Here is a 19398-nt window from a genome sequence, read left to right as displayed (position 1 = left end):
GCTATGTGAGGTTTCCAAGAGAGGTTGTTAAATTACACCCAACAATTACATTTTGAATACTCTTGCAATTAGAGTGATGTCTCAAAACCTGGTAAAATAAAATCATTACTAAGAATATCTGCAATGTTGTCCAGTGTCAACTTGAAGCGTTGTTTAAATATCTCAACAGCCCCTAACAATTTTGTGACTACTGATGCGTTAGTATCCAATTTTTATGTTTTATAAGGGAGTACTAACCGTCTGTCGACTATCAGCAATGTTGTGTCGTCCTCTTTTTAAACACCAAATTTGTAGCCCCTCAGATAGACACAGCTACGTGACGTTTGTATTCCTAATAGCTGTCTTTCAGCGGTTGAAGGCAGACGGACTACAACTCCCGTGAAGCAACCAAGCGGATGGACTATACTGCGCAGGCGCAGAGCAAACGGTCGCGCGGAGAATTTGAGTTTTGTTTGAATGGCCGAGGACGGAGTGGGGCACAGTGTTTTTAAGTTTTAGCAATGTAGAAATGGCAACAAAGCTAAACCTGTCGGCGCCGTCGGATTCAGACCTATCGTCTCTAGCCGACCAAACGGCTTCCAGCCGGAGCATTAACAGAAGTCTGAGAGTCGCAGAAAAGGAGAGGAGGAAAAATGAGGCGGAGGACCCGTTTGTTCTGGCCCTGAAGTACTTCTCTGACGGTAGGAGGTGGCCCAGACAAACACCGAGCCAGTGGGGTGGCAGATGGTGGCGTTAATGTTACCAACCTAACTGTCCATTTATACGTTTCCGCAAGGAAAGATGGGATGAAACAATAAGTCAGGAAGAACCGTATTCAGTTAACCTGAGTTTACATTACTTTACTGGTATTAGGTTGTAACTTTGATTTTCTGCTAGCTAATGGTTGCTAAGTTACTTACTTAGCCTAGCTTTCAGACCACAGTCCCAAACAGGGTTAGGGTTAAGTCAGTAACATTATCTGCAAACAGAAAACATCTACTGCTTCTCGACTGTGACGATTTGGTGCTTTTCTTTGTCATAGGCGATGGTAAACTAAACTTAATATCTTTGAATTCAGGACTGTCAGTCAGACAAAATAAAGACATTTGAAGACTGCAAATCGCATTAGTCAAGGGGGATTTCTATTTAGATCATTTCATCACTTCAGTGTTTATTTGATGTTCAACAAGAAGAGACTTGTTTAAATTTCTAAATATGTTTGGATGTATTTAGCCTTTACCATCTGTAAATTTCATGTCATCAATTTCCCAGGCAATTTCCCGGCTTGTTTTTGTCATTGTTATTGTTAGGACTGAACTAGCTTGTCTATTGCTGCTTCAATAAAAAACAATAAACAAAATAAAAACCATATTTGCAGAAAATTTTGAGAGAATTTGTACTTTCTCATGCTCATACATCCATGTTCTGATGTGACGTTATGTCTTCTTCCTGTAGTTGAAGCAGGTACTCCTTTGTTTGGGAACGATGAGTTTGAGAAGAACCTGGTGCTGGTGGAGAGGTTGGCCTACAGTAAAGGACTGTCCCCAGAGGCCATCTCTATTATGCTGGAGTTTGCCATGAGCCTCCGTATGGGTAAGACAGTCACTTAACAGCACCAGTGTACTAGGTATTACTCTAATTGTTGAATGTCTTGCAGAAGGAAAGGACCTGTTTGTGTAGGCCAATCATGTGATAGTGAAAGCTGTAATACCATCCATCCTCTTTGGCACTTAACCTGTACAGGGTTGGAGTGGGCTTGAGCCCGTCCCATCACACACCAAGCAAGACAGATTTGGTAGATTACCAGTTTACAACAGGGATAACATCTGGCACACTCTTAATCACATTTTAGTCAATTTGACGCCAGCAAAATTAACTTAACCTGGAAGTCTTAGACACTGAGCCGCCATTCTGTTTGAGATGTATTACCATCTGGTATTAGTGTTTTAATTGACAAGAATGCTGGAGTCAAACATTACTTATGTTGCAGATATGTTGTTATGTCTTATCCGTGTGGTGTGAGCGCATATTTTTCACACAGTTGTGTCACAGCATGGCGCAAAAATTGTCTGTCCTTCTTCTCTAAAGTATAGGAATATCTGTGCAAAGTAGAAATTGTTAGTTAATGTATTGGACGGTTGGCATATTTTACAGTCAGTCCTGACATATGCTTCCTTTAACTGATGTTGTTTCCGTGACTTTCTCTGTGCAGGGAATGCTCCATGTGTCCGGGTGCTGAAGTGTCTGATTCCTACCACTGTGGTGCCACAGGGGGCCGTTGTTCGTGCGGTGGTTTGGCTGGGTGTTGGCAAAATACCCATCAACACCCAAGTAAGTGCAAATAATTTTGTTTGCACTTAAAAATATTAAAGCTTTAAGATTTTGATGGATAGTGGGCAGTTACATTGTAACATCATGTTGATGGGAGTAAATCTTGATTTGATTTCTTTGAAACCGTTTTGTGTTCATGAGTAATTTTTAAGTATGTTGGTTGGAGGAGACATATTATCAGCTGTACACGCATAATACAACAACTCTTTTCATTGATATAATAACTTGGTCAATAAAAAGATTGCAAAAACTAGCTTCTTTTAGTTTTCAAAGATGAATTGGTGTTATGTGACATTTGAGATGGAGTGAGTGTTTGTTTGCTTGCTTGTGATTCTTTATTCTGTCATTGCTGAGATTGTGCCATAGTTAATCCATGTGTTCTCTTGCATGTACAATATTCAGATTCTTTTTATAAAGTGGGTGTTGACCGTATTTGACCTGATTGATGCAAAGGACCAACTTCGAGCTGTCTATGGCTTCATCTTCAGCTTTGTCACAGATGAAAATCTGGTATGTGTGCTTATGATCTTTGTATTGTTGTAATAAGTTGTTTAGAAAATGTGATGGCATCAAATCAAATGTATACAGTATACTATTCGTTTTCACTTGTTTTAAAATAACAAATATAAGGTTCTCTAAGGTTATTTGTCATCTAAATTACATTTATATCTATTTGCCAGAGCTGTTAAAAGAAGAGGGCAAATGCCTCTTTGTTTTTGATAGCTGTGCCTTGACACAGACTTGGTGTCATAAATAAAGGTTAATTTCAGCCTCACTGGAAAGATGGATAATGGGTTTATATGATTTAGGTCTATGATTGATACATTACAAATGATGTTTTTATTGTTCTATTTTGTTGCAGTTAATCCATTTAGGAGCAAAGGGCCTCATAACCAGGGCCCTGAGTTATCTGTTACTACGCTGCTAAAAACAAAAATCCCCTCAAATCTGAAACTGAAAATGATCTGATGTATTCAGGGCTTTAATCTGCAAAGTCATCCAGACAACTCCATGAGCCTGTTTCTTGGAGGAGGCCCTAGTGTTTTAGTGTGTAATGAAATGACATCTCCACTATAATGTGGTATGGGATCTGCTGAACAACAGTTGAGATGTGAAGTCATTATATTTTGTCACATTTTTTTCAGTGTCCTTTCATCTGCCATCTGTTGTACCTTTTGACCAGAAAGGAAAGTGGTAAGTTAAACATTTTAACACCTGAAATATGATCCACAGTTCTACTGCTATTTCTTCTACTGCTATTTCCCCTATTTCCTCTAGTTTACTCTGTTATTTCCTCTCTTTAGTATTCTCACCACTTCTCTGAGTTTTATTGATTACTTCATTCATTTTCTCATTGTAGTACGAGTCTTCAGAGTCAGAAAGCTGCTGGAGCTACAGTCTAAACTGGTAAACATCCTGCTGATTTGATGTCCTCTAGGGCCATTTATCACAACAACACTACATTATTTCCTTACTGACTTAAATAAATTGCATGATGTGTTTTTTTTTTCCTGTGCTCTGTTTATTGTTCCCATATACAATTACCCTTTCCATATCCTTGGTTATAGTCATATTTTGCATTATTAGGAAACATCAATCAAAATGAATATATCGAGTGCAAGATGTGTTTTGTCTTTCCTCAGGGAAGGCAGCCGTTCCTCCTGCACCTACTGTCACTTTACAAAGTGTTTTGCCCTGAACTCGTGACTCTCTCCATTCCATCACGAATGAGGGTTTGTACATGGACAGTTAATGCTCGTTCTGCTGTTATACTACCATAGGACCATCATCCCTAAAGCAACAATAAAATTGTATGTTTTCTGTTTTCTCACAGAGTGGGTTTAGGAACTACAATTCCCCCTGGAAATCAGCGTTGATTGCTGTCCAGAAGAGGAATGGTTCCCAGGTTGCCTCCAGTACCAGTCTGCCCTTCACAATTAAAGATAAGACCAACCCTAGGAAAAGGGTATGTATGTCTGTTTAGGTTTTCATGTGCAATGCACTGTGTTTGCAATCACTCCTGCTATACTGCAGTTATTGCTGCAGCTTGCTATTGCCACTCCAACGTTTGACAGCCCCTCCTCCGCCCTGCATTCGTTTATCGTTTGTTATACCTTTCAAGCAGAAATGCATTTGCTGGTTTTCTCTGTTTTTTCATTGTAAATTGAATATGTTCGGGTTTTGGACTATTGATTGAACAAAATAAAAGGCTTGAAGACGTTACCTTGAGGAAACGGAGACACAATTCTCAAATATTTCATTGACAAAACAAATGCAGATTAAATGATAATTACTGTACAGTATTTGTTTTTAATCTGTTCTTCTGAGCAGTTGTATAGCTTTTATTTATTGTCTGTTTTTACTGTGCTTTATTTCTCAGAAACACTGCCACCTGGAATTGCCGGTTTTGAGTTCTCTAGTCAATAAGCAGGCCCAGACCGAGCTGTCCTCCAGCAGAAAGGTGGTCCCCCTGGTGCAGCTCCACTCCTTGACTCAGCTGCTGGAAAATATGCACCGTATAGAGGTGATACCTCCTAGGAAAAATCTCTCTGAGTTCTACATCCGCAGGGTGCTGACACTGGGGCCGCCCCTACCCCTATTACTGTCTTGCTTCTTTTCAGTCTTTCACTCTTTCTATTCCCATCTACCTCATCTTCTACAGTTCAGCTCTTAGTCTCAGAGCCCAATCGCACCTGGACTGGGTACAGATAGAATATCATTTAAGCATGAGGATCATTCATTATTTAAGCAGCAGAATAAAATGTATGCCAGTTTTTCCATGCCATTAGGATGAAGAACCAGTGCATTTAAATTGTGATGTATCCTGACAGCCACTGGGTGGTGCTGTGCCACTGTTACAATTTTATCTGTACATATGTATCAGGCCACTAACAACTTTGTCCTAGAGAAACCACAGCAGAGGTGGCCCGGGGCTGTAATTAGTTTATTAGATTAGAGCATAAAGCACTTTCATGAGCACCTTGCTGTGATTTGTTTTTCAAACAGGCTGTTGCTCTTTTTGGAGATATCATCAGTGGCTTAATCTATCCTATATGAACAATGAAAGCAAAAGAACCTGAGATTAGATATATCTGAGTAATGCATTGGTTACAAAGCAAATGGTCATTTAAAGAGCCCTCTCCATAAATGTCTATTGCCCTGCAGATTCAGTGACCTGATAAACTAATATAAGTCATTTTAAATGGCTTGCAGACTTTTATGCGTCATGCTACATAAATTCACCTCTTTCATTGCCCACAAAACCAACATGAGCAATAAAGATTTTGGACAGCATCAGCTGTGTTTATGGCCAAGTAAGCTGTACTTTGCCATGTGTTAGGAAAGACATTGGAGTACAATCACACTCATAAAACTATTCAACAAAGGTATTGACAAAGCATCAATGGTGATTTCCCTCAACTCCTGTGCTCCCGTTGTCATAAGCAGAATGGGGATTTCTCTGTTTGATAATAGAGTTTCTCCATAATTATTGAAGAGCTGAACTGTGTCCATTCACAGTCTGTTTTCTTCTTACTTTGATTTATTTATTATACAGACACAGTATTGTTATTGAGAGGCAGCTGTTCATGTACAATAATGGGCTATATAAAATACAGAGAGTGATGGAAGAAATGTCCCAGTGCTGACATTATGGGGATTACCAGATACTGATGAATTAACTTAGTATCTGATTGTTTGCACACTCAGTGAAAAGAAGGAAATAAGCATTAGTTGATTCTTATTCTTCAGCAGGGAAACAGATTGATCTTGAACCAATTTGAGGCAATCAGTCTCACAGATCAACTTTTTGTTTCTTTTTAAAATGTGTTTGACTTTGTTATCAAAGTTATGTGGTAATATGATTTTTTTTTTTTTTTTCACTGCTCTGACTCAGCGCTGCCTTTCATTTATGGATATTTGATTATTTTAGCATCTCAATCATACTTTTCATATGTTCCTGATTTCTTAATTTTACCTCCACCAGCTGCCTGCTCAGATGGGCTCACTGCTGGGTTCCAGTCTGGCACTGCAGTACCTTGACTGTGTACAGGATGAGTCTGCCCTCCTACGCCTCAACTTCTGGCTAGGCTACGCTCTCCATGAAGGTAAGTGTGTCTATGTTTGTGTGTTTTTGTGTGTGTGGGGGGGAGTTATTTTCTGTGACATCTTCTATCAGGAAGTTACATCTAAAGCGAAGCTGACCTTGAGTTGAACCACCACACATTACCTAGTTGGCATATCAAAGGGGTTCTTTCAGAGAAGGGTTTAAAAAAGACTGTGGGGGGAGGTCTCACTGTATGAAGATGCAGCACATCTGAAATCTTCTGCTTTTCTCTATTTATTCCCTTGACTTTTTCACTTACTAAATACCTTTTTGCTCTTTGTGTTAAGAATTTTTGTTTTGCGGTGATGGAGGAGGCTCCCAGACCTCAGAAGAAGCTCTGCAGTTTTTGGACAAGTTACTGTCCTCACAGCACTTTCTCCAGGTGAGCCTCAGCTCTCAAGCCCCGATGACTACCTCTCTAGTGCCCCACACCTGTCACTCATTATTTCTGCACCCACATGCCTAGCTGACACCTGCTGCAAAGCCACAGTCAGACTATGACTTTACAGTGTTTTTTCTCCACCAGGAATCGTTTTCCAGTTCAGAGGCTTTCCTCTACAAGTTCCTCAGTGTTTGGGACGGCTCCCTGCTCCGCCCACAGATCCTCAGCTTGCTGAGCAACATTCCTGTTGTCCCCAGTTCCCGTGAGTTTTCCACAGTCTGCCCCCCCCCCCCAAAAACCTTGCTCTCCACTTGAATGAAATAGCAGCCATGTTCCCATATCGACAAGGCCTGTCATGTTGTGCCATCTACTAGGAATTGTGACAGTGGTGCATTTAAAAAAGCTGGATCAGCTGTAACCCTCTGTCTCCCCCCTCTCCAGAAATCGGACGGCTTCTGTTTGAGCCACTCATGCAGCTCTTCTTCACATCCTCGCTGTTTTTTAAGGTAGGTTTTCCTTTCTGATGCACATGTAGAATGAGTTTGCTCCAGCTACTGTACTTGAGTTACAAAACCTTCTACTATAATTTATTAGAACAGATGCAATAGAGTATTTATAAAGCACCCATTATGGGTCCTGATTAGCTTAGTGTTTAAACTCTTGTATGTTTAATGATTTTCCTCTTTGTTGTCTGTGTGTCTGCAGTGTGGACTGATGGAGTGTCTAAGCAATATGCTGTTGAAGTGGCTGACCTGGCACTCAGTGTATGCTCTGGAGGACGACTTGGACATCAGCCTCAACAGCCACACCTCCATGTGAGTCTCACAGCTACTTTCTGCTATTTGTTTATGCCCAGAGCATAAACAAGCAATAGACCTGAAACACTTTGTGAATTTACTTAAGAGCATAAGGGTTATGGCTCTTTAAGTTTTCACTTTTAAGCCAAAAAAGTCTTCTCACACCTCAGTTCTTCCAGTTATAATAAATATCTTGAGGTGTTGGCTCCGTTTTGCTTACTGTGGGTTAGTGGAATGAAAAAAAATCCCATTATAGCTGTCTCAGTTGACATTTTAGTTAAAATTAATAATACTATTAATTTTTAGCAGCATTTTGGGCTTTTTTTATGCTGTCCTATCAAATCTCGACTGAAACCCTCACACTGGTCTATACAGAAACTTTATAGTGTTAATTTAAGCCATCCATTATCCACCAGCAACCAAAGCAGCTATGGTCTGTATTAACGTGTTGTGTTTTGAACTCATTTATTCATCACATCTTATAATTGATTTTTTTTTTTTTTTTGAGACAAAAACAGTCCAAATTTCCAGTTAAATGATTTCCCTAATTAAAGGGTGGAGTTAGTGTCAGTTATGTTTAAATACCTGGGCTTCATCAGTATTGACTCCTCACCTGTTTAATCCCACAATAAATGATCCAATAAGTGGAGGGATCCATTTTTATTCACTACCAATTGAAAACTAACCTCTGGTACTCACGAATGTAGAAATAATTGATTGTGTGTTTGTGTGCTTCTCACACCAGTCTTGATCCAGTGTTTGTCCTCACTAATGTAGTGAGCTGCCACTTTGACTGATTTCATTGAGTCACTGAGTCTTACTCCATGGGAAAATCAGATGACTGGTGTTGCAGTGTCATCATTTAAGTGTTTGTCCTTCCATTAGAGTGTGTGTCTGACTCTGTGCTCTGCCCTGTGTCCCAGAAACATGACTCTGTCAGGGTTCAAGGATTCAGTGATGGAGTTGGTTCACTTCGTAGGTCGTCTGGCCTCTGTGGGCCTTCAGCTTGAAGGCTGTCACTCTCTCCTCCTCAGCTTCATCCTGGACTTCTATGAGGCGGTAAATGAGCTGATCTCCTGCACTCGAAGATGTATTTGACTAATTGTTACTTCAATTGGATGTTTGGCCTTCACTGTGCAGAATGATGTGTATATATAGAGTTTGACACTAGACTGATTGTTTCACATCTGTCTGTTGATAGGAAAAAGATTCTCTGTGGGAAAGTTAAATCTTAAAAAGTTTGAGACGCCTACATATGAACATGAATCTCTTCAGTGAAGTAGGAGACCACTTGTGTCTAGTTGAACAGTTAGCATTTGAAAAGAAAAATATTTGCATGTTTATAGATCCTCAGATCTTTTTTAGCCATGGTAATTTAACTTTTTGTGGAAAAATCGTATCAGAGACATTATTATTCAAAGCAAAGTATTTTTTATGTCTTAAAACATGTCTGAAGGGGGTCTTTAACCATGCAAGGGCCTCTCTAAGATTAAAAATCTATTTTTAGGGGTTTCCTGGTCAAGTTAATAATAGCAAACAGAACATAAAACATAAACCTTACAAAACACATGGGACAGACTTGAAATGAGTCAGACAAAATAAGGAGAAAATGCTCGAATGGATAAGACCATAAGGATAATGTAAGATTCTTAAAATAACAGCAATAAAAAGTATATACCATAATAAGGTGTATAAACACAGATATGCAGTAGATTTCAAATGATTAACAACAAACACATAATGAGGATGAGTAAAAGCAGATCCATCCTAATAATACTCCAATCAAGGAACAGTTAGACTGGTTTGAGAAAATGCTTTTAAAGGAATACTTTGACATTTCAGGAAATACACTTATTCACTTTCTTGCTGGGAGTAAGATGAGAAGATTGATACCTCTGTCATATCTGTATGCTAAATGTCAGCTGCCAGCTAACTTAGCTAAGCATAAAGGCGAAACAGCAGGGGAAAAGAGCAAGCCTGGCTCTGTCTGAGGGCCTACCAGCTCCTCTAACACTCACTGATTAACAAAAAACTGAAATGTAAAAATGTCAATTTACTGTTTTACTTGAGTATTATGTGCCCAACTATTTCTTTGCCAGGACCAGTAACTTCTTCTGGTTGCTTGGCAACTTCTCATAAAGTTTTATCTCAGGAGCATCAGAAGGAGCGTATAAAGGTTCTTTTTCCGTGCTCAGTAAACACCTTAACAACAGAGAGACTTACTGCAAAGCATAAACAGTAGTTCCCTTATTTGGCACAAAAAAATGGATAAAGAAGATAGGATACGAAGAATAGCTGCACAGATGAGTTGTACCCACTTTTATCAAAGCAGGGTCATAATGAAAGCTTCGGAAGTGAGATCTGCTCCATGTTGAAGTATCTACTTTTCACTGTTTTAACTCTCTGTGGGTGGTTACTATATATTTCTCCGTCTCCTAGGTGTGTGACACATTTCTGAAGTATGGGCTCCCCCTCGTGGTGATGCCCCCACCTGGAGTTTTTTACCCAGCCCTGTTTTCCCTAGACCCTGTCAGCGTGGACCGACTGGCCTTCATCATGTACAGGTGAGGACTCTTCATATCTATGTTGCAGCCTGCCATAAGCTTGTCTTGATGCATACGTTAGCTACACACGTAATGATGTATGTCATATGCTTATTCATATTTGATGACAGAACAGAACTGGAATCAAATGGCTTCATTGCACTTACATGGTGATGTATTATTTATGATAATGAGCGGTTAAGAGGCAATACACTTAAGCCCTCTTCTCCTCCTTTATGTAGAATTCAAGCGCCATTTATAACTCTGGGCTTTAATAACACAAATCCTTACAGTGTCGGCTAATTGACTACACCCCAGGGTTATGAAATGATTTTACCAAAGTGTAAAAATGCCATAGCAAAAGAAAATTGGAAGGTAATAGCATAATGTTTTTGACCGACCACAGAGAACAAACTGTTTTGCAGACATTCTTGATCACAGAGGTCACTGGTCTTTAACTACCTCTTTTCTGTTCAGATACAAGGTGAACTTGACATCAGCCAAGACTCAAGAAAAGGTCACAGAGGTAAAACCAAGCTGCTTCATTCTTGCTATACATATCTGCAAATGAAACTCTGCTGTGATATCGAAGTGACAGTGTGAGAATACATTTTGGTCCATTGCTACAAGTACTTGACAGACAATGTGCGGGTAAAATCCTTTCATATTAGCCACTGACTAGAGAAGAAGAGATGCATATCCACATCTTGAGTGCATTTCCTCTTATTACATTTAAGGTTTGTAGATGCTACTGTCCTCTAAAATTGCTTGTTGTTTGTACAGCCTTTGATTCACTGCACTAGTTTTTAAGTTAACATATCTCAGTCCAGCTCTTTAAGAATCCACAAGCATCCACCTAACTTAAATACTCTCTCAGACGAGGACTTGAAAAGATGTTGATTTTAATACAGCTGCCACCGGGAGCTTTGAATTTACAAGTACATGTCAGGCAGCCAGTACGCTCCCCTGAAAATGTCAGTGGCACTTTTTATTAAGAAAAAATGGACTTGGTAAATTGCATGCAAATTAATCAGCAGAGCAAAGTCAGATGTGAAATGATCTAAATGTGGGCAGTGTTTTACTTGGACCCTGTCTTTCTTTCTCCACTTTCTTATTATTTTTTCTTCTGATTCTCTCGCTTCCTTTGTTTCTGTTTTTTTGTTTTTGTTTTTGTTTTTTTTAGCAGGCCTTTCACATCAGCCGCCAGACGTTTCGTGAGTTCAACCAGTACTTGGTCGTCATGGTCAATTGCCTGTGGAACTCCAAAATGTTTAATCCAGGTATGGGTGTACAGCTGGGAGAGGAGCTGCTCCTCAAGAGCAATGTACCACAATACTGGACAAGTTTCGACCTCATCCACCACCCTGCTTTCATGAGCTACGCTGTCGACTTTCACCAGCAGGTGAGTGCGAATCATCTCAGGTTTCTTTTGTGTATATGTATTGTGTATTTGTGTTTTACAGAGATATGTGGGAAGGGTCCTACCTGCTGCAGCCCACAAAATGCTTGCTTGCACGTTTATATAAAACCCGCTCCAAAGCCTGTGCTTATTTCCAGACTGTAAGAGGCACTTGATTTATCAGCATGCAGCCAGTTTGTAGAGTTTGGTTAATAGACGTACAGGCAGGACAAGGAGACAAATGTGGTATTAATGTATCTTTCATAGAAGATACATTAATACAGACAGACATTTTATTATTAATGGGAGCTGCACGAGACGGTGGTTTTCATCATGTTTAATAATACAAGCACCTTTTTTTGGTTTGGTCGAATTGCAACATCCAGCAGTGATCTTGACAATGAATATTAATGTCCTTTCTTTATCAGTGTTGGCCAGGGAGAAAGGACATGGACTTCAATTCCATAAAGGTATGAGGGGTCTCCTTTTTATTTCTGCATTTATAATAGACTTCACGTGTAGTTAGGTGTACATCAGTCATGTTTCAAAGATTAAAAGACATTTCTTTGATGACAGAACTGGTCATATGTCTTTGATGTGACTGTATGTGTTTCTGTGTGTGTTTCAGCATTCCAAGCCATGGAGCTGGTACCTGGAGTACCTGTACAGTCAGGGATATGACGGACTTAAACAGTTTGTCCCAACCCCTTAGCCAGAGGAGACTGAAAGGGTGGGCATCTCACTTCCGCAGGCGGGCCTTTTTTTTCTTCCTCCTCATTATTAAATGAAATATTGTCGATATTTCTATCATTCAACAATACTGTTGAAATGAATTCAGGGAGATTCTGATGATTTTTTTTCATTTAAATGTTGTGAGAGGTTCCTGCACCTGTTGCATCACGATCCATAAGCAAGATTCACAATATTTTTTCAAAGTTGTTTTCTTGCTAAACCAATTTATTCATGCACTGCAACTGTAACTTAGCCAAAACTCACAGTTGGGCTAAAACGCGCATTCATAATACATTTGCCACATAGTAAATCACATCTGGACAGCAGCATATTACATTATATCAACTAAACCATATGACAGTATAAAATGGCCTGTTTAGGATGAAATAAACACAAAGTCGTAACTCATGACAAAGCCATACTTAAAGTGCTGCTGCTGGTTCAAAGCTGAATTGGAAATGTATTTTCATGCTAGAAAGGCTGTGTGAATCCAGCCCAGACCTTCCTGTCACAACAGATCACTAGGCCAAAACAAAGGTTAATTTGGGTGACAGGGACTTGGAGATTGGGGTGTAACGAGACAGACAGGTTGCTGCAGAACCCTCAGCACCCCTAGTTCTTGTAGCTATGAATGACGACGTCTCTGTGTGGAAACTCTGCAGCTGTCTGCAGCTCTGTGTTACCTGCAGGCACATCAATCAATCAGTGGTCAGTGAAAGCTTTCCTCGGTGCTCACAAAGACCTCACACGTTGCAGTGGATGCACTAATTGTTAATAAGTCTTTTTTGTTCCTATTTGAAAATGCATTTTTGGAGGTGGAGGGGTTTGTAAGAGGGCGGGAAATGCACCCCAATACCCCTCCTTGGCGATGGGCCCAGTTTGTTCAGAGCAACATCAGCTAACAGCTGACAACAGGCGACAGGCTGTACACACAGCAGAGGTAAATGCTCAACTCAGTGGAGAGGAAAAACAACCACTTGCATCTTACTCATTTTTTAAAAGACTTGTACATATTTAATCTCCTCTTCTTTTCCAAGTGAGCTTGCAAGTGATCAGACTATGTTTTTATGTACATAGATTTATGTGTGTTTATTGTGCTTTTTTACTTATAGTCTTGTCCATTCAGCAATACTGCCCTGCCAGAAGCAGTGTCAGTAGTTTGTCCGAGTGCATGTTTAACAGGGAACATGGTGTGTTTATTGCCAAAAAAAAAAAACAGAGTGGATCATTTTAATGCACACGCATCTGTGAGGTTGGTGAGAGATATCCACTAAATTTTTTACATCGCAGAAACAAAATACTTTATCTGTAGTATCTTGTCATGAAACATGTTGAGAAGATGCCACAGAATAAGAGAAGCAAAAGTTGAAATGATTCTTTTTTATTGTCTCTCCCTTTTTTGTTTTTTAGCAATACATTCACAGCCATTCTTTGTTAAATGTGAACACACCGACCTTGAACCAGCTACTACATTCAAAATGCATTCTGTAGCTTACCCTTGATGTTTTTTGTGTTATATTCTTGTACAGCTTGCCATCTGCAAAACCTGACTCTTGCACATTGCTGAAAATAAATAAGTGTAAGACTTTTACTTTAGAAGCAAATAAAATCTGTTGTTTCTCATTAATATTATGCTGCAGTACGTCCCCGTTTTCAGGGAAAGTAGCTTGGTTTTGTCCGAATGTTGACCTGAATTTTTGCCAAATGGCATCAGTTGCTTGAGAACCTGTTATATGGATAGATGCTCTTGTGTAGTGCTGTCAGATGCTCCACCATCTGGAAAACAGCATTTTGCTTTAATTGAGGGACCCATCTGGATGGTTAATAGGCCCCTGGCTTCTCGGTTACTTTTGATAAGGTTGGGTGAAATCACTGCAAGCTTTCATCCAGTGATAAGTTTTCTCCATGACGCACCATTACACTGAGAACATATCAGATATGTAATTTCTTTGTGCTTTGTTGTTTGTATGTTGTCCATATTTATTCATCTCAGTGTTATTTGAAGGAAACACAGAAGACATCGCTTCATGCCACTTCAAGATCTATCTCCCAATGTTCAATGACCACCCCCACCCACCCCACCCCACAAGTACCTGGAATAAAGGAATAATAGTGCAAAGTCACTAACATAGGTCTGCAACTATTGATTATCTTCATTTTCCTTAATTTTTATCTTCAAGTAATCAAGTATTTTTCCAGTACTCGATTAATTTTTAAGGCTGTAAAATGTAAAAAAAATAGTGTAAAATGTTCTCCTCCACAAGTTCTGAGCAGCCATGGTTATAACTGCAAATGTCTTCTCCAATCAATAGTCCCACACCCAAAGATATTCAGGTTAAAATTATATGAAATACAAATCTTAACATTTGAAAGGATGAAACCAACAAATGTTTAACATTTTACTGAGTTAACTCTCTGTTCCTCCACTAATCAAACCTAAAAGACTGTGAAGGTGGGTTTAGAGCAGTAATTTTCATCATTTCCTCAGATCACCCTTTACATGTCAAAGTGTTACATATTATTTCGGGATGTCTTGATAAAAACAGTAAGCACTCGGAGCTTTGGCTCAAAAAAAAAGGACATCACAAGCCTGATTTTTTACGTGTTGTAGGCTTTATTCAAGTTTTCACTCCGCTGTCAAAAATGATAAAGAGTTGCAGAGGAGACGTGCTCTCTCAGCCTTGAGCCAATTTTCATCCTGACAGGTTTTTGGACGGTTCCCCTCTGAGCAGTGACTTCAGAGCCGCCCTCCTGCAGCTCTCCTAACGCACCCGAGCCGCGGAAGTTTTCTCTTACTATGTCTTTCATTATACGCCTCTTCCAACTCTGGCTGATGATATTCTCTGGTGAGGCAGTTAAATCCAGCCGATGAGCGACCCTCGACGTGCGTTGTGGCGCTGATGTGAACGAGCGGAGCCACCTTAAAGAAAGCAGCCCTCTCTGTCTGATGTCAGCGTCAGAGACACAGACTCCGCCGCCGGTACCGCGCTGCGCTGCTCCGCCGTTTCAAATCTTCATCTACTGCTGCTGCCGCTGCTCTCCTCACTTTTCTCCAGCTCATGCCTCGTCTGCATTCACGGGAGTAGCTTATTCCTGCCTCTTCGCCAACACATTCAACAGAGCTGCCCCGGTCCTACCTGAGCCAAATCCTCGCCTCAGGGGCAGAAAGGTAAGATTGCTGTTCAAGGCTGCTTCTTTTTTAAGTGTTTACTGCAGGAAATGTGTTTCTGGTAGAAGCCGGTTAACCTCACATCCAGGGCAAACATAGGAACATGGTGTGACAATGTGACGGGCTTCTTCCATCGCCTTTGGCTTTACTCGTGTGAATGTTGAGATGGAGACTGGCTGTTGTGTTGCATTTAGGATACTGTGCATCGTCCTGGTCACAGTTTTGCTGCCGGATTTTTTTTTCTTTTTTTTTTTTTTTTTAACCAGGCGACATCCGTGTGATGGATGTGTTTTGCCTGATGAGCTTCAGGATAACTACACTGTGTGTGTGTGTGTGTGTGTGTGTGTGGCTTCGGCCGGCGGAGATGTCAGGGACAAATAGGTGCGCGACTGGACGTGTTTGGCAGTAATTGGAAACAGCATCTCCTTATGTTTATGATGCACTTCAGTCTGTTCCTTATTCTGAACAAGTCACACACTGAATGAAGAAGACTGCACAGACCACAGCTTCTCCAGTCACTAATTGCGGATCAGAGGAAAGTACATGTCCAGACGCTGTTGGAGCGTGCGCCCCTGTGTGCGCTTTGTTTTGTGGAGGAAAGAAAAAGACGCCTGGCAGATCTTTCGCTTCAAGTTTCCTCGCATAGTCTCGCTTCTTGCAGAAAAAAATGAGCATTTTTTTTTTTTTTTTGGGGGGGGGGGGGTGCTTTTCTGCATCATCAGTTAGTGAGGGTGGAGGCTGAAGTGTGATGGCAAACTGAGGTGTTGAGTCGGATTTGAACAGTTAGAGCCCGTGGTGTGCGCCTTAAGCCCCAAGAATCCTTTTTTTTTTTGAGGGCCCCATGATGCAACACGGCGTGGGATAATTCTGGGAAATAGTCGGAGGGAGGAAACTAAACCTGTCTGCTGCCGTGGACGACATCTATATTTAATCCAAATGCAAACAAACTAGTAGTCTATCGTCATTAACAGAAGAGCTGCACCCCCACTCAACCCAATCAACAACTTCGCATGTTGTAAAAACCATAGTTGCGTCATATCTTTGCAAATTTGGCTTCACAGACCTATATTTTATTCAGTTATGCGTTTTTCTTTCCTGTAAAACCAACATGTGGATCTCACTCATGTTGATAAATGACTGACTGGCCACTTAACAGCTCCTCACTGAAAATATTTGGACTGTGACAAATGAGTACAACAGTTTATCAGTCTATATTTGAGTTCAACATATTAGGTGTGCTGTCAGTGTCCAAATGTTGACTGTGTGTCCATTTCAAAGAATCAATCAAATACAAAAACTGAAATCTCCCTCATAAAAGTATAATCAGCTTGGTTCTGAACATCAAAAGCATTCCTCTCTCTCTCTCTTTCTTACCAACCTGGTTTTGTATTCTTTCATCATTGCTCATAAAGCCTCGGTGTTTATGGCTCAGTCCACGATGAAACTGAAGGTGTCTGGAAGCTTTAAATGGTTTATTTTGTTTTTTAAAAAAAAGAGCTGGGCAATGTTTCACTCCCAAAGGAGGCATAAAGTGACATCCTGCCTCACAGAGAAACTCCTCCAAAAATGACTTCTATTTTGCCATTTTTCTAAAGGACCTTTCAGTGTTGCCAATCTGCATTAGTTTAAAATAGCTGAAAGTAATTTTCATGGATAGTAATCTTCCTGTACCTACACTGAAAAATCATTTTCCTCAGAATCCGAAGCCGAATAAGAGCACGTCAGGGTTTTCTTCAGGCAACCCAGCTTGATGTGATGATAGAATTGCGTGTCTTTTGATCTCGAGGACTGCTGCAAACATCTGAAAATCTAAAATGAAAAATAAAAGCGGAATAATTCGGCACATATGTGGGTTTAATTAATGGTAATAAAGAGTAAAATGCAGCTTGATAACTGTAGCAGCTCGCATATTATGTTAGTCTTTGTAACCAGATTTGGCGTAGAGAAAGCGTGTTTCTTAAGGCTACACACAGCAGTGAACTATTATTGTGAAAGACTAAAAGGATTACGAGGATGTTCTTTTGTCACTGCCTATCTCCATCTACATGCCTTCTGGTCATGTTTTATGTTATGCATTTTCAACACTCTCCCTCCAGCTGTGACTATAGATTAATAAATCACACAGAATCATCCCCCTTTTAATGTCCTATATTTATTATGAAGTGGACAGTGCCACTGTCACTTGCATCAGATAATGCTGAGGCAGTGGTTCCCAACCTTTGATGTACCCACACACTCCTTTCACATGGACCAAATGACCTCTTCATTGACACCAACATGTTCCGAAATGTGTTCATATGAATTAATTTCAACCTGGATGTCATTTAACTCAATGAGCTAAAGAGACCATTCCTCCAAAAGATAGTCCCTCATTAGTTGTTGTGATGATGATGGTGGTGGTGGTGGAGAGCGCTGTCTAACACATCAGTCCAAAAATATTCCATAGGTGTTCAACTGGGTTGAGATCTGCTGACTCCGAAAGCCACAGCATATGATTCACATCATTTTCATACTCATCAAACCATTCTCACGCCTTATGGATGGGGTCATTGTCATCCTGTTTCTCCACTAATTTATCACCTGTCTGTATGTAACAGTGGATATGATTACTATATTTTTCTGATTGTCAGTGGACTGGTTTGATCAACACTTGGAATGGCAGCAGCTGAAGGTTTAAGCCATTCTCAGCTATGTTTTAAGTACTTTAGTTATTCAACGATATCCATTACTTTTAGCTAACTATTTAAACTGTTCACTCATTACTTTTAGTTAACCAGTTAACATTATTTTTAAGTAACTATTTCAACTGTTAATTACTCTTGGCTAAGATTTTCCACCACATATATATATATATATATATATATATATATATATATACTGTATATCAATCAATACTTTTAACTATTACAACATTATTATATGAGTACTCATAGGTCAGACCACACACATCTTCAAACGCAGCCTTCATTTTGTTCTTAACTACACCTGGGAAGTTTCGTGACTGTATCTTCCACAGCTGTGATGACATTGTGTTGACAAAATGTGTCTACAGACAGACAGACAGACATATAAACACCTGCCAGAGTACTCAAAATCACCTCCGTGGTATTCCCTCCTAGACTGAAGTGTCTCCAGATCATGTTTTCTTACTTTGACACACACACACCTACACACCTGTGTGTACCTGTGGTTGGGAATCTCTGTTTTAAGGCATTTGTTTTTTTTCCTGGCCTCAATCGAAGCTTAATCCTAAATACACAGCATTTCAAGGCAGGGAGCTGGTCTCTTTCATGGGAAGCTTTCATGTCCTGTGATGAATCTTAAACATCTATTTTGCGATTGCATTATTTATTTCGTTATATAGGGAGCGAGCTGTGTTAAACATTGTCTCGGGCATGTTTTTCTATTCCCTCTTTTTTTAATTCAGGAGAGTGATCTGAAAATGTCATCCTCTGTTAAAGTCTGCCTGGGGTCTTCAGTAACTCTAGCCGAGCGTTAAGAATTAGCAACCTACCAACTGCTGTAGTGACATTACATATTCTTACTGACAAGAGTTTCTTTTATCTACAATGAAACGCTGATTGTTGGTCAGATGCTGTGATTTCATGTAAGCACTGTGATGATGAATATTTTAGTCTGGTCTCGTATTTTCTTTCTAGAGGAAGGCAGTGATGAGTTTGCAAGTCGTGACCTTAGTGAGACCTCATGGAGTTGAACTGCTGTAGTGATTTAATTAGAGCTGACCCCAGCTTTGACCTTATTGATGGCACCTTGCTCTCCAGCGGGACAGAGGCAGGCCTTGTTTTCCATGTTGCCTTGAATGGCTAGTTTGAGTATTTGCAGTGAAAGAGCTTCTGTGGCTCAACTTTCCTTTGTATTTAAAAGATATTTTTTCATTTGACATTTTCCAGACTACCCTTCTCCTTTACATGTAAGCATAATTAGCAGCAAAGTACTGTAT

At 40.0% G+C, this 19398-nt stretch overlaps 1 protein-coding gene across 2 annotated transcripts; it reads left to right on the top strand.

Annotated features, from left to right (window-relative positions):
* The first annotated feature begins 467 nt into the window (after positions 1 to 467).
* On the top strand, positions 468 to 14007 carry cenpi (centromere protein I). 2 transcript variants are annotated; one of them, XM_022760020.1, is made up of 20 exons: positions 468 to 680; positions 1435 to 1572; positions 2192 to 2310; positions 2713 to 2820; positions 3456 to 3504; positions 3671 to 3717; positions 3954 to 4043; positions 4145 to 4276; positions 4691 to 4834; positions 6296 to 6416; positions 6703 to 6797; positions 6942 to 7059; positions 7239 to 7303; positions 7503 to 7612; positions 8518 to 8653; positions 10034 to 10158; positions 10615 to 10663; positions 11324 to 11539; positions 11965 to 12006; positions 12165 to 14007. In XM_022760020.1, exons 1-20 carry the CDS (start codon positions 509 to 511, stop codon positions 12246 to 12248), a joined length of 2160 nt encoding a protein of 719 aa, XP_022615741.1. In that variant the 5' UTR covers positions 468 to 508; the 3' UTR covers positions 12249 to 14007. The 2 variants fall into 2 exon arrangements, with proteins under 2 accessions (XP_022615741.1, XP_022615740.1); XM_022760019.1 differs by having other exon boundaries at positions 11321 to 11539.
* Positions 14008 to 19398: the final 5391 nt, after the last annotated feature.

Source organism: Seriola dumerili, unplaced genomic scaffold (genome assembly GCF_002260705.1).
Source record: "Seriola dumerili isolate Sdu_G_001 unplaced genomic scaffold, Sdu_1.0 BDQW01000331.1, whole genome shotgun sequence".
In the NCBI taxonomy this organism is placed as follows: Eukaryota; Metazoa; Chordata; class Actinopteri; order Carangiformes; family Carangidae; genus Seriola; species Seriola dumerili.
Note: the sequence above shows the minus strand (reverse complement) of the source record. Positions and strands in the feature narration are given on the sequence as shown.